Source organism: Cyanistes caeruleus, chromosome 1, assembly GCF_971803275.1.
Source record: "Cyanistes caeruleus chromosome 1, bCyaCae1.hap1.1, whole genome shotgun sequence".
Taxonomy (NCBI): domain Eukaryota; kingdom Metazoa; phylum Chordata; class Aves; order Passeriformes; family Paridae; genus Cyanistes; species Cyanistes caeruleus.
The window spans coordinates 23,847,003-23,859,552 of record NC_141701.1 but is presented as its reverse complement, the minus strand read 5'-3'; the positions used below and the strand labels follow the sequence as shown (position 1 = coordinate 23,859,552).

Sequence of the window (12,550 nt, the reverse complement as noted above, 5' to 3'; positions counted from 1 at the left end):
TGGCAATAGGAGGCAGCAGTGCTGCCTCAACCAATCATACAATTCAAGTGCTCCAGAGTCAGGGTACTGAGAAAACCAAAATGACGTTGCATAACAAAGTGGGTATTATTCTCTTATAAACATCTCTCCAATACTGGTAGTGCAAGTGTTTGCTTATAGCCTGGGAGCCTTAGGGTAAATCACGTGTTGTTTATAGCATCACTGGTGGCTGGGCACTCACTCACTGAGGGCAAGCAAGGACGTGCTTGGGCCACTCACAGCTGCCTCAGGCCAAGGGATGTGTAATGAACTCTCAGCTGCCCAAACAGCACATCCACAAACCACTTACCAGCATGTCCAGATAATTTGTGTGGGTCTGGATATTGTGTCGATCTTCCGCTGCAACCTTCTTAAAGTTCTTCAGCTTCACAGGGACCTTTTTTGCCACATTCACAAAAGGAACCATCCATTGTACACACTCTGAAATGCTGTCCCAATCTAAGCCTGAAGAATAGAAAACAGGAATATATTCAGAAATTATGAAGGAGTTGCACAGTGTTTCAATATGGCCATGAGTTTAAAAACACAATAAATAATACTGCAGCTAAAAATTCAGAAACATCCTCCCAGACATTTTCCTTATGCTTGTTATTTAAAAGGGTGGTGGCTAAGGAGGGTGAATGGAGGGCACAAGGGTTGTTGTTGCTTTACAGGGGAGGCTGAAGTGACTTGTGGCTTGAACACAAGATTGTGGCTCATGCTATAAAAACATGCATGCATGTTATAAAAACAGACATGCATGACTGCTTGAGAACTACATTTCAGGAGAAAAAGTGGCCAAATATATAGCTCATGATCACCCAAACACCCAGAAGTCATAGGGCAAATATTAGCCCAAAAGCAAGAACAAGAAATGTTTCAATTCCTTAGCAAAAGCTGCACTGCTGAAAGTGTTTTATTTTGTGTCTTTGTAACATCTGAAATAGTGTAGAAAGTGAAATTAGAAGTAAAAGCAACCCACAGAACAAATACTAGTGTCCATGTTGGTTTTGGTCTTTGGCAGCTTGGTAAACCAATACCCTCTTTAAGCAGATGTGGGCCTGTGACAGCTTCCAGAATTGTCTGCCTAACAAGGCCCAGCTTTACAGAGGCATCTTACCTGAAGCTTTCTTAACTATTTCGATTGAGGTATAGTGGCAGAGCGCTGCAGCAGCTAGTGTTCTGTACTGGAAGTCCAACGAATTCACATCCAGAATACACAGGTCTAAAAGCTGAGGACATGAAGAGTAACAAATTTTAACAAACTGATGCTTTAGTATCCTGTCTCAGAGAGGACTAATACACACAGCAGTCCTACAGCCTCTGCCCCAGAACAGGGCTGAGCTCCAGGAAGCTACTGTCTTAAATTTAAATACTACATAGTACAGTATTTACAACACTGACCTACCCAGCTTCAGTAAGCCTCTCTGAGGCTGGGTACAACACATGTCCATACAAACTGAACCACAGCGCTTCCAAAATAGTCAAAACACTCCCCAGGCTCCTGCCTTGGCAATTACACAGAAATACTGTCAGGGTCAACACAGGTAAAAGCAGCCTAGAGTCCAAAATTATCCACCTTGCTCTCAGAGCTGTCACTGCTGTTTACAGAATGCTGGAGTGCACAGTGATTAAAGACATGAAATAGATATTTTATTTTTCCAACATACAGAAAAGTCATAAGGTTTGTGAAAGCAGGGAGACAAGAAACACAGAATAATTGTCCTCGAAACTGAATTTCTTTGGTAGAGTCAAACTTGCATGTTACTTAAAGTAACAGGCATGGGGAAACAAGGGAACACTTAGAACAAAGTGTCTTTCAGGGTGTGATGTCCAGTAGTGCTTGCCAATGCCCTAAGAACCATTTTCCAACAGTTTACTACCTACCTGGGCTATTTGAATGAATTTTTCCTGAGAATACTGAGGTAGCAGCACTTTTGGAACATCCTTCAGAGCATCCACTTGAAGATAGAGGTTCAGCCAAGAGACAATTGTCACTGGACAGAGTTCCCATTTTAAAGCCTGCAAATATTTAACAAACAGTTAAGTGCCCTAAACCACTCAAGGACAGTTTTGTGCTCTGATTTCTTCCTATACCTCTGCTTAGATTAATGCACATGTCCTTAAAAGATACTAAAAATTATTCACAGTTTCAAGTTTACAAATATGCTCTTTAGGTTGCATTCTCACTGCTTTTTGAAAAGGCTGCGCTAGGATCAGCACAAATCTGTATCCTTTTACCTGTGCATTTGGATTTTATATATCTTGTCCATTCAGAAGCTGGGAAATTAGTATTTCCTCAAGCTTTTGGGCTACCTGTCTGAACCTGCAGCTCATATCTATTAAGAAAGAATTAATGTATCGAGTCCTGTGCTGGTAAAGATGGATCCTTTCCAACATGAGGAACACCAAGCAGTGAGGTCTTTGCCTGTCTCTCCAGAAGCCTCTGTTCCTGGACAGCAAAGGATGTTGGCATGTGCAGTACATTACAGTGACAGCCTTCCAGCCTGCCTGTGGCTGGCTGCACTGTTGAGAGCTTTTACATTCACAAGCATGAGAAACCTGCCCTTTTCTACCGGTCAGGGACTGCATCCCAGCCAGAGTGTCAGAGGTCCACTGCACACACAACAAAGGCTTCACTATTGTGCAGAAACAGGGACAGGTTCCTTTTTCTAAGCAAGTAAGTGACATTAAAACACAAGGCTCAGCTGGAAAGTCTTTCACCCAGCACTTACAAACACAGCAAATTATTACCTTTAACATAATAAGTTCCATTCTTACAATATCATCTTCACTGCAAGCACCATCAGTGACATAAGCGAATTCCTGTATTTTAGGAGCGTAGATTTCCTTTAAAGGGAGGGAAAATGAAGATGAGTATCTTAGAGGTCTAAGAAAGGTTGAGAAGACACCAGGAAATACTTTTCTGTCCATACTGACATGTTAACATTTCTTATGCTACAACAGTGTTTTTTTCATTACATGAACTGACATGAAACTTACAGGAAAAGGAGATAACCTATAACCTACTTGGGTTCTAATATTTGTTGTATAATGCAGTGGACTGATTGCAGCTCTTTGAGCTTCTGCGAAAATAAATGCTGACCAAGCAATCAGAACACCCTTTCGTTTATAGATCTTTCTACTCAGCCATTCCAATGCTATAAAAAACAGACATCATCCCAATTCTCCTACACATGGATGGCTGGTACAGGTTACCTGCAATGTCAGTGCTGATGTAATCACATAAGTTACAAAAAAATAAATGAAAAAAAAAGGAGAGAAGTGTTTTTTTTTTTTTTTTTAAAAAAAAAAAAGAGAGAAAATCCCACAACCAGCCACTCTGTCAAAATCCATGGTGCAGAGATAGTTAAGGAAATTTGCTAAGCCAGTCATGCCAGCTGGGGCCAAGCATAGTTTGATGTGTAAGTAGAAGACAGCTTGCCAGCAAAACTGCTTCCCTACTAGCTGGCTCTGCGAGCACCATGGCCCCACACACTTCCTTAGGACAGGTAAGTGCTCATAGTGCACAATCTTGCCTTGGGAGCCACAGTGAGATCTGAGGATTCCAAGTTAACAATTTAATCCCAAGTTTTCCTGTCAGTCCAGCCCACTATGCATTATCTAAAGGCATGCTCCTGGCCCATCGATGTAGCACACAGTATGAGGTATCACCATTGCTGCACTTGAGACTCACACTCCACTAAATGGAGGCTATTGTAAGGGTATCAGCCTGATGTACAGACAGTTTGAGACTTAGGCTTGGTTTTGTTCAAGTCCCACACCCATTCCTGAGATTGTTTGGCAACTGCTGTATATTTGGGAAAAGACAAGACAAAACAAAGCTACTTCTAGCACATTTGCATGCCTTTTAACTTTATGTGGTCTCCTTCCCTGCTGCTGGAGAAAGGGAGGACAAAAACTGCTCTCCAAGAGACTGACAAATACACAGTTGAAGGAAGAGAAAAAAAATTCCCCTTCTGACCTTCAGTGTTGTAGGTACACTATCAAGTTCAAAAGATTCAGACAAGTAATCCTTATGACTGTCTTTTTAGTTACTCCAAATTCAATATCCTCCTCCCTGTAACAGTGTTTCTTACCTCAAGTTTGGAGGCAATAAATAATGAGGTAATTCCTATGAGCTGAAGCATGCTCTTGTTAATGTTCTTTTGGGTCAACATGAATCTATCAAAGAAGTCTTGAGCTAGGTAGAAGGTTTCCCGGTGGAGTGCATACACCTCACACACCTACAACAGGGGGAAAAAAAACATTCAGTTTTCTGTTATAAAACTGTGTACACACAATGGCATATTCAAGCTTTAACAGAAAAATGCAGGTTCATCTTTTGCACCCATAAAGCTTTGCATACCAAGGTATGGTAGGTTAGCATGGGACTGGAAAAGGTATTTCCCATGCTCCCACCTAAATGTGCATTACCTATGACGTACTAACAGACTTTCAAAAAAATACTTTTTCCAAATTAAACAGCAACCAATTTTCCCCTGAAAGAAGAAAGCCTGTTGAGGAAAAAACCCCAACAGAACAGCAACACCTACACATACACACACTAATTACCTTGATTAAGAATGCTCTCCAAGCATCAAGCTTAAGTCAAATCCACACTGAATTCCTAGTAGGTCTGTCCCAGGGCAGAACCACTAAAAAAATCAAAGCCTTTGGCTCTACAGCAAAGACGCCTGGAAGCTCCTGCTGGAGGGGGCTCTGCTGGCAGGCCAGGAGCACTGCCTGCAGCCCCTCAGGCACACCGACAGCCTCACTAAGCAGGAACAAAACTGCAGGAGCCGCCATCTGCTCCATCCCATTGCTGGTCTCCCTGGCAGGGAGAACTTTTAATACTCGCATTGTATCGAAGTGTTTCAAATGCCAGTTCAACAAAAAAAGAAAGGCGAGTGCCCAGACCTGCAGATCTTAAGGAGAGCCCTACTTTTTCATCTAATCTAGAATTGAATTGGGAGGGGCTACCACATATCCAGCTTGTCTGCAACTCCATAACCTTTTCACAACTAGAAAGCAGTTAGATATCTATTAATTACTTACAATCTACATGAAGTGAAGAACAAGAACAGAAAAGACTATCCAAAAAATAGATCCCAGCCGCTTTATTATTTTACTTGGATACAAAGGCAGAATAAAACCTTGTTACTTCAAGCTATTTCCCAAGATAAGGTTGGAAGCTCATTTACAAATTAAAGCCCTTCCTGACCACCAAAACTGCAACTGACTGGCAGAAACAGCACAGCCTCATGCATTTCAACCTGATATATTTGCCTGATAATTGATGTATTACTCTGATACTACTATCAACTGCTCCAAAGGAGATTCAGAACTAAAACGTAGAGACCAGGCCCACCCATAAATAAATGGCAGAGTTTCAGAGAAGTGTTATTTCCCAAACATAATAACACTTGGTCATGTTAAGCAGTATTTGTTATAATGTTCCAGAAGAGTGTAAGGAACTACTGAAAAGGTCTCAAAGTTGCTGGGATTTAAATCCACGGTGGCAGAACCACTGACCCAGACAAAAGCAATGCCCTTGTCGATATTTTTGTTTGGAAATTGGATGATTTCCCAATTCAAGATTTAAAAAAACCCAACAAATTAGTTTAATGGCGATATGTAAATTCCATGTTAGAGGAACTAGTGAAGCACACAATTTGAATAATTCTTTTATTCAGTGCATTTAAAAAAAAAACCAAACCTTTCATTTTCCTTGAAATTCCTTGCTAATACAATTTATTTGTAACCTTTCCACAAATGAAGCTGTCTATATCAAGAACCTTTACCTGTCAGCCATTAATATATTCTGCTCTTCATATGACGAATTCTGAAAATTCACTATGAAATCAGTAAATAGCATCATGGGCTGACACTCAAGAGCTCTTGACATGGTCAGGGCCATAAATCCTCAATGCAGATGCAGTTGTTTCATGGCTTAGATACAGCCTACCCCATAAGTTAAGAGATCCATAACTGGTCTGTCTACAGCAATCTCAATACAAGTGTCTCTAAACAAGACTTCTCTCCTTAGCAGGATGTAGGGTGTCATGAGCAAAACTAAATATTATTGCTACTGTCCTGGGGGGAAAGTTCAGTGCCTCCTGACTGGGAAGGCCCAGATGTAGCTCACCAAGAGGATCAAAAGCTTGTTCTGCTGCAAAACAGTTTTGCCATTTGTTATAACTGTACATGTTACTATTATATCTTTATGTAAAAGCTGTGCTTTTACCTGCCTACTTCACAGGCACAACACATGGCAAAGTAACTAAAAGTACACACCTCTAAGAGCCAGTCTAGCAGTATCGATCTCATGTGAGGCTGCAAACTAGAATGTAGTGATGTGAAGTGTTTGCAGTGAGCGTATCTGTTCTCCTTCGTCAGGATGTTGAGCCAGACATCTTTGGAATTTCCCCAGCTATGGAATAAAGTTACACAAAACATTGTTACAAAAAAATAAATAATAAAAACATGATTTATCGTTTACAGACATTCAGAAACAAAAAGAAAAATTCCACATACTATGAGATTCTTACGGTAATTGGAAAACTGCAGGAATACTTGGAACGTTTTACATCACCACAACAGCACCTTGCCAAGATCACCAGCAAGTCCAGTTCTACAGAACAGGTAGTAAAACTGAACATGTGACTCTCAAAGTTGCACATGCAACCAGAGTTTCCTATTTCACCTAGTTTGGTGGCTGTTCAGAGAGCAAGATGAAACCAAACCCTCCCCCTTAAAAAAGGACAATATACTCCTCCTCAGGAAACACAAAAGCATACATAAGTTGTCCAGTTTAGCTTGAGAAAAACTGGAGATAGTGTTTAAAGTCACTCATCCATCCCTTTATTTCCTAGCTTACTTCAAGGCTTAGAAGCAAACTATTTAGAGAAAAAATGAGTTCTTTATTGCTAACTTATAATTTATTAGCACTCCAATCTGTTCGGGAAGATGATGCCTCTATCATCAATATAGCTTTATTTGTAATGGTTATTATTAATTCATATAGGCTTTTTCTTAGACATACTTCTCATCCTGCAGGTACTAAGAGGAAAAGCATGTTAACCAACGAAATTATGATTTCCTACTGAAACTTTTGGAGTTATGTATTTACCTTTCCCCAAGCAGAAGCAGAGAGACAGAGCTGATCACCAGTATTGCCTTACAAATTTTGAGTCAATGAGAAATGACTTATGATCTTACAGCAGTTAAGGAAGGACAGGGAAGGCAGAAGTAAATTATCCTCCTATTCAGCTAATCAGAAATGATGGAGTTCAGTTTTACTAGATGCCTGTCAACAACAGGATTAAGCACCTTGCATGGAACTCTGTATCTGAACATGTCTTTGAGACAAAGCATCACCTGGCAACGCCTCAAAGTTCTGATCCAGTTTGGGCCAGAACAAAAGAAAACAAACCAAGGTATACCTAGAAAGGTTCTCTTAAAGAGATGCTTCCTGTTCTGCTTCTCATTCACCTTGGCTGAAGCTTTCCTTAGCACACTTGCAGTAAATTTACCATCTCTTTCATTAAACCCCAGGCTGATTCAAACAGCAACTGAGGACTTTTCTAACACAACTAAATGTCTAAGAAATTATTAAATTGAAAACTATAACTTAGTTAGCTAAGTTATCTCTCTGCAGAAGGGCCACTATCTAGAACTGTGACAACACCAAGCACATTGCACTGTATTAGCAAGCTACCTGCACAGTGATATTACCACAAGTTTATTTGAACTTTTTATGTTCTTTAAGATAAGTTTGTTAAATATTTTTTGGCCATTCAGTTCCAATATCACTGAGAGAAGTTTAAGCATTTAAAGCTTATTTTAACCATTATGTGCCTCTTAACCACTCAAGAGTGTCCAGTGTTAAGTTATAAAAGGTCAGTTCTGAAAGGTGGAAACTATCTGTCTGGTGTGTTTATAAGATCAGGGAAAAAAAAAATCCAAACAATCAAACCAAAGAATTTCTGTCTTTTGCTTCTACATCAAATCTTTTGTGGGATGAGAAGACAAGTAGAGGTGTGTATTATCTAAGCACAAAACCACAGATTTTATTAGAGTAGTTCAGACATTTATTCAGACAATAATTACTGCATCTGTTAAACTTACTTGAGTTCTGGCAAAGGTGATGGATTTATGAAGAGGTTCCTGAATCTGTATTTTTTGAATCTTGAGAAGTCAGTGGTTACTGATTCTTTGTGAGGTGTTTCAATAATTATGCAAGGTGAGATGCCTCCTGTTATCGTGGGGGGCCAACAACTCTGCAAAGTAAACAAGGTATCTTTTAAATGCTGAGTTTACTATGAGAGAAAAAAAGGCAAGGAGTAGATTACAGTAACAGAAGCAATATATGTAATGTACATTAGTCTTTCTGGATCTCAGCATTGATTCAAGTACTGAAACCAAAAAAGATGAAAATTAGACGCCAATGAAAATTTCTATAGTCAAGGTGGAACATGTATAAATAAATGGGATACATTTGAGAACTCAGCTTTGAGGAAGATGACTGTCTTTTGTTTATGAACCCACAAGTAACCTACCCATTGCTTGAAAAGCTCAGTTACAGTACAAAAGGCAAAGACATTAATTACTACTAAAACACAAGACATTAGGTTGCTAGTCCTATCTACTTATCTATTCAGAGGGAAAAAAAAGGAGGGGGTGGAGGTTCTACTGTCTCTCAGTAGCAATTCAGTGACTTGTTATCTTCCAGTTTAGTGCTCCAGAGAGGAGCCACCCATCTCAGGCTCCAGAGCTAGATACCCACTGAGCAAGCAGCAACTGTGAACTCTCCCTCAGCTTGCAAATGCCAAATATGGGATGCAATGACTCAAAAGGAGAAGAGAGCAAAGGTATTCAGGCAGAAAGCCTTAGAGAAGGAATTCTAGATTACCGTAGTTAACTTCAAGTTGTTTCACTCATGCTTATTTGCTTGTATGTAACCAGTACGAGTAAGGAGGTATCAAATCCCTGGAGCACATGCAATGCTGTAATGGCTGACAGCCTTCAAAATGGTGACACAGAACCTTAATTATTCTCTGTGGATTTGAGGTGGAATCTCATTCACAAAGAATGGCAACACCTGTCCCTGAGCACAGCTTTTCCTATACAGATCACTTGTAAGGTAAGCTACATAGGATTCCTTAGCATATCTAAACTTATTTATAGCCAGACTGAAGTATCCCAAGAGTGAAGTTACACATTCCAGCAGAACCTACCTTAATGCGCACAGCCAAGAGAAAAGGGAGGTCCCACTCCTCCTTCTCTCCTGTGATCCTCACTGCTTAAGTTCCACCCCAATGCTTGTCAGACCCTCTGCTGGGTTGATTTAACTTGCTAACCTGGCAGAACTTATTCTGTTGTACCAAATTATTAAGATGAACCTAATTACTGCTTCGTCCAAAGAATGGAGCAAGGCAAGGGATAGAGTACACGGCCAGCTATCAAGGAAGAAGAGACAGGGAAGCAGGATTTCCTCCTTTCAAAAAAGAGAAGTTGTAACACTTAAAACTTAAGTTTCACCCCAGGTACAACTGAGCTTACCTTCACCATAGCTGTTACTCTCATTTACTTTAGAAACAGAAAAACTACCAAAAACAATATTGTTTGCAAGAGAAAGTTATAATATTTTACTGATCTGCTTTCAAATAGAGAACTGTAAGGGCCTGTCAGTTTTAAGAGCTTCCTGTGTTAGTGAAACACATTCCTAAACTGATTTAAATAATCAAAAGAACTGTTAAATGAAAGTAAAGATGGCCTGCATGGTTATGAATCTTAACTAAATGGCCATGAAACCACACCTAAAGTTAAAACAAGTGCAGTGGTCTTGTTTAGACTTGCCTCTAGGCCTTACCTGCTCTGTATATGGAATTGTTCTGAAATATCTGGGGTTATTATCTTTTTTTCACCTAACCTTACTTTGCAGTGGATTTTACATTGAAGGATCTTTTATCTGCAACAAAGTCATGTGTAAAAAAGCAAAAAAGAGATAAAAAGGTGCTAAGCTGCCATAGTTTTTAGTAACCAAAAATAAAACCTTCCCCTATTCAATACTTTCTGGTGTGGAATGCATGATTTCACACCCACCAATATTAACCAGACAGACTCCCTCACCTAGTTTGAAATGGTACTCAGGATTGAATTACCTTAATTTCATATTGATGTTTTTTAGCAATTTTCCCATCTTCTCTTTTCTTAATCTCCTGCTGAGAAAAAGAGACACACATCAATACACTGACAGTGGCTAGCACACCCTTCTAAAGCCTGTTACCCCTACCCCTCTTTGTAACTTGGCAAATTAAGGATTGTCCCATTCAAATGCACTGGAAAGCTTTTAGTATCATTCAGCTTTCCAAGCTGCTGAAATTGCTCACCTCTGCTGTTCTCCTTTTTCTGGTGTGGACATAATCTAGTGCTTGCAGTTCTTGTGAAGCCTCTTCTTGACAGGACAGTGGCTGCTGCTGTTTGGCTTGCAAACGGCTACTGCAAAGAGTAAAAAGACATTACACATTAGGCAAACAGCAGTTGTTAGTACAGTTAATATTAGTACAATGCTAAAAACTTACCTGCGCCTTGACATCTTCTTTGGGCTATAAGATCTCTACCTGGATCAAACAATAGGATAAGCTCAGTTAGTGCATCCTCACAAAATTAGAACCAAATTCCCTACTTTGTGTCATGAACTCATCACAAAGAGCAGCATGGTTCACACAGCTCAAACAGAAGGGCACGAGTATTCCCCTGGCCCGAGGAATGCACAAGCATAGCTTGACTGTGGTATATAAGGACGAGCAGCTCCACGTCCTGTTGCAGGGTGCCCAGGTATGCCAGCAGTTTAGCTCAGGTTGCCTGGGGGTGGGGGCAGAGAAGTTATAAAGGGACACTTCCCACACAGGAGGATGTGGGGAGCCCCTGGGACTGTGACCCCTCTAGTCCCCCCACACTCTCCATTCCAGGCACCCACACAGACACACGTTTTGAGGCTGCCGCTCCCCCCGGGTCGATGCCCCCCCACACCTGCCGGGATGGCCGGGCCGCGATGGGCCGGGCCGGGCGCAGCCGCCCGCGCTCCCGCCGCGCCGGTTCCGCGCCAATTTCCAGCGAGCGGGGAGGCGGCGGCGGCCTGTGCCGGGGTCAGGCTGGGCTGGGGGCACCGCCGGCGCCCGCCCTCCCCTCCCGGAGGGCCGATCCGACACCCACCCGCTCCCGAGGGTGCTGAGGGGACGCGGGAGGGGCAGCACGGCCGCCCCGCCCCTCCAGCACTCCCGCCTGGCTGAGAGCGCGGCTCCCTCCAAAACCTGAGGGGAAGGAAGGGGCTGCCGGGACGGCGCCTCACACGCGGGGGCACCCACCCCCCGCCGGGACACCCCTCAACGGGACCCCCCAGCGCAGGGACCGGGCTGTGAGGGGGTGTCCCCACAGGCACCCCGCTCCAAGTGCCAGGGCGGGGGAGCCGGGTCCCGCCGGGGTGCGGCGCGGGCGGGCGGCCGGGGTCAGCCCGCCAAGCTGCTCGGCCGGCATCCCCGCCCCCAGCGCGCCGGGCTCCCTCCAAAACCGGGCAGCCCGCCCCCCGCGGGGCTCTCCGCGGTGGGGCGGGGGGCAGCCGATGGCGGGATCCCGCCGGCACCCCGGCCCTCCGCACCGCTCCCTCCGGGGGTGCCCACCCGGGCCATCGCCACTCTCCGCTCCGTGCGGATGGGGCCGCCCGCGGGGACATCTCCCCCCCGGCTCTCCTTAGCCACTCTCCCTCCAAAATGCTGCCCGGACGGGCGGGAGGGCAAGCCCGCCTCACCGCTCCCGCCTCACCGCTCCCGGTCACCGCTGCCAGTGCCCACCTCACATCCCCCCACCACCGGCACGGTGTCTGCCGGTACCGCCAGTACCACTACTGCTACTATCATCACCGCCATCCCCAACACCACCACCGCTACCATCACATTCGCTACCACCATCAGTGCCATCATTGTTAACATCATCATTATTGTTATTATTATCATCATCATCATCGCCCCGCCAGCCCCCGTGCTCACCGGCGGGACCCCCGCGCACCTCCGCCGCTGCCGCCCGGGCCGCGCTGCTCAGCTGGCGCCGGCGCCAACCCGCTATATAGCGCGCCTGCACTCGCGCTGCGCATGTGCGAGGGCGGCAGGCGGCTTCCCCGCCCGTTCGCAGCCCGCGCCCCGCTCGCCCCAGCGCCGCCCCTGTGCCGCGGGGCCGCGCCGACCCCCGCGCCCCGCGCAGCACCCCGCGCCCCGGCCCGGCTGCCCCGGCTCCGCCGGCAGAGGCGTCAGGGAGAGAGGCAGGCAGCGCCGGGAGGAGCGCTGCCATGGCTGCCGCCGCCCGCTGCCCCGGCACCTCTCCGCCGCCCGGCCCCGCTGGAGGGGGGCACCCCCGGCACCATCACCCCGTCCCGCTCCGCTCCGGTGCGCTCCATCGGGCCCCGGGTCCCGCCGGGCCAGCGGCGGCTCAGCCGGCGGCCCCGCGCGCCCAGCGGGGCTGAGCCCGCCCGCCC

General features: G+C 44.8%; 1 protein-coding gene across 12 annotated transcripts in view; it reads right to left on the bottom strand.

Moving 5' to 3' along the window:
• The window catches only part of CCNE2 (cyclin E2), a 13,970-nt gene extending 1,420 nt beyond the window's left edge, over positions 1-12,550 (bottom strand). Inside the window, exons 1-11 of one of the 12 annotated variants that reach the window (XM_086882317.1) lie at positions 12,443-12,550; positions 10,605-10,643; positions 10,413-10,521; positions 10,185-10,244; positions 8,149-8,300; positions 6,316-6,451; positions 4,119-4,265; positions 2,773-2,868; positions 1,906-2,040; positions 1,139-1,250; positions 329-483 (exon numbers count right to left, since the gene is read on the bottom strand). In XM_086882317.1, the coding sequence (XP_086738443.1) occupies positions 329-483; positions 1,139-1,250; positions 1,906-2,040; positions 2,773-2,868; positions 4,119-4,265; positions 6,316-6,451; positions 8,149-8,300; positions 10,185-10,244; positions 10,413-10,521; positions 10,605-10,618 (1,116 nt within the window). In that variant the 5' untranslated portion in view covers positions 10,619-10,643; positions 12,443-12,550. Of the gene's footprint in view, positions 1-93; positions 484-1,138; positions 1,251-1,905; positions 2,041-2,227; positions 2,869-4,118; positions 4,266-6,315; positions 6,452-8,148; positions 8,301-10,184; positions 10,245-10,412; positions 10,522-10,604; positions 10,644-11,055; positions 11,564-12,068; positions 12,242-12,442 lie in introns of those variants that run through there. The other 11 variants (XM_086882349.1, XM_086882311.1, XM_086882338.1 and 8 more) reach the window with 11 other exon arrangements.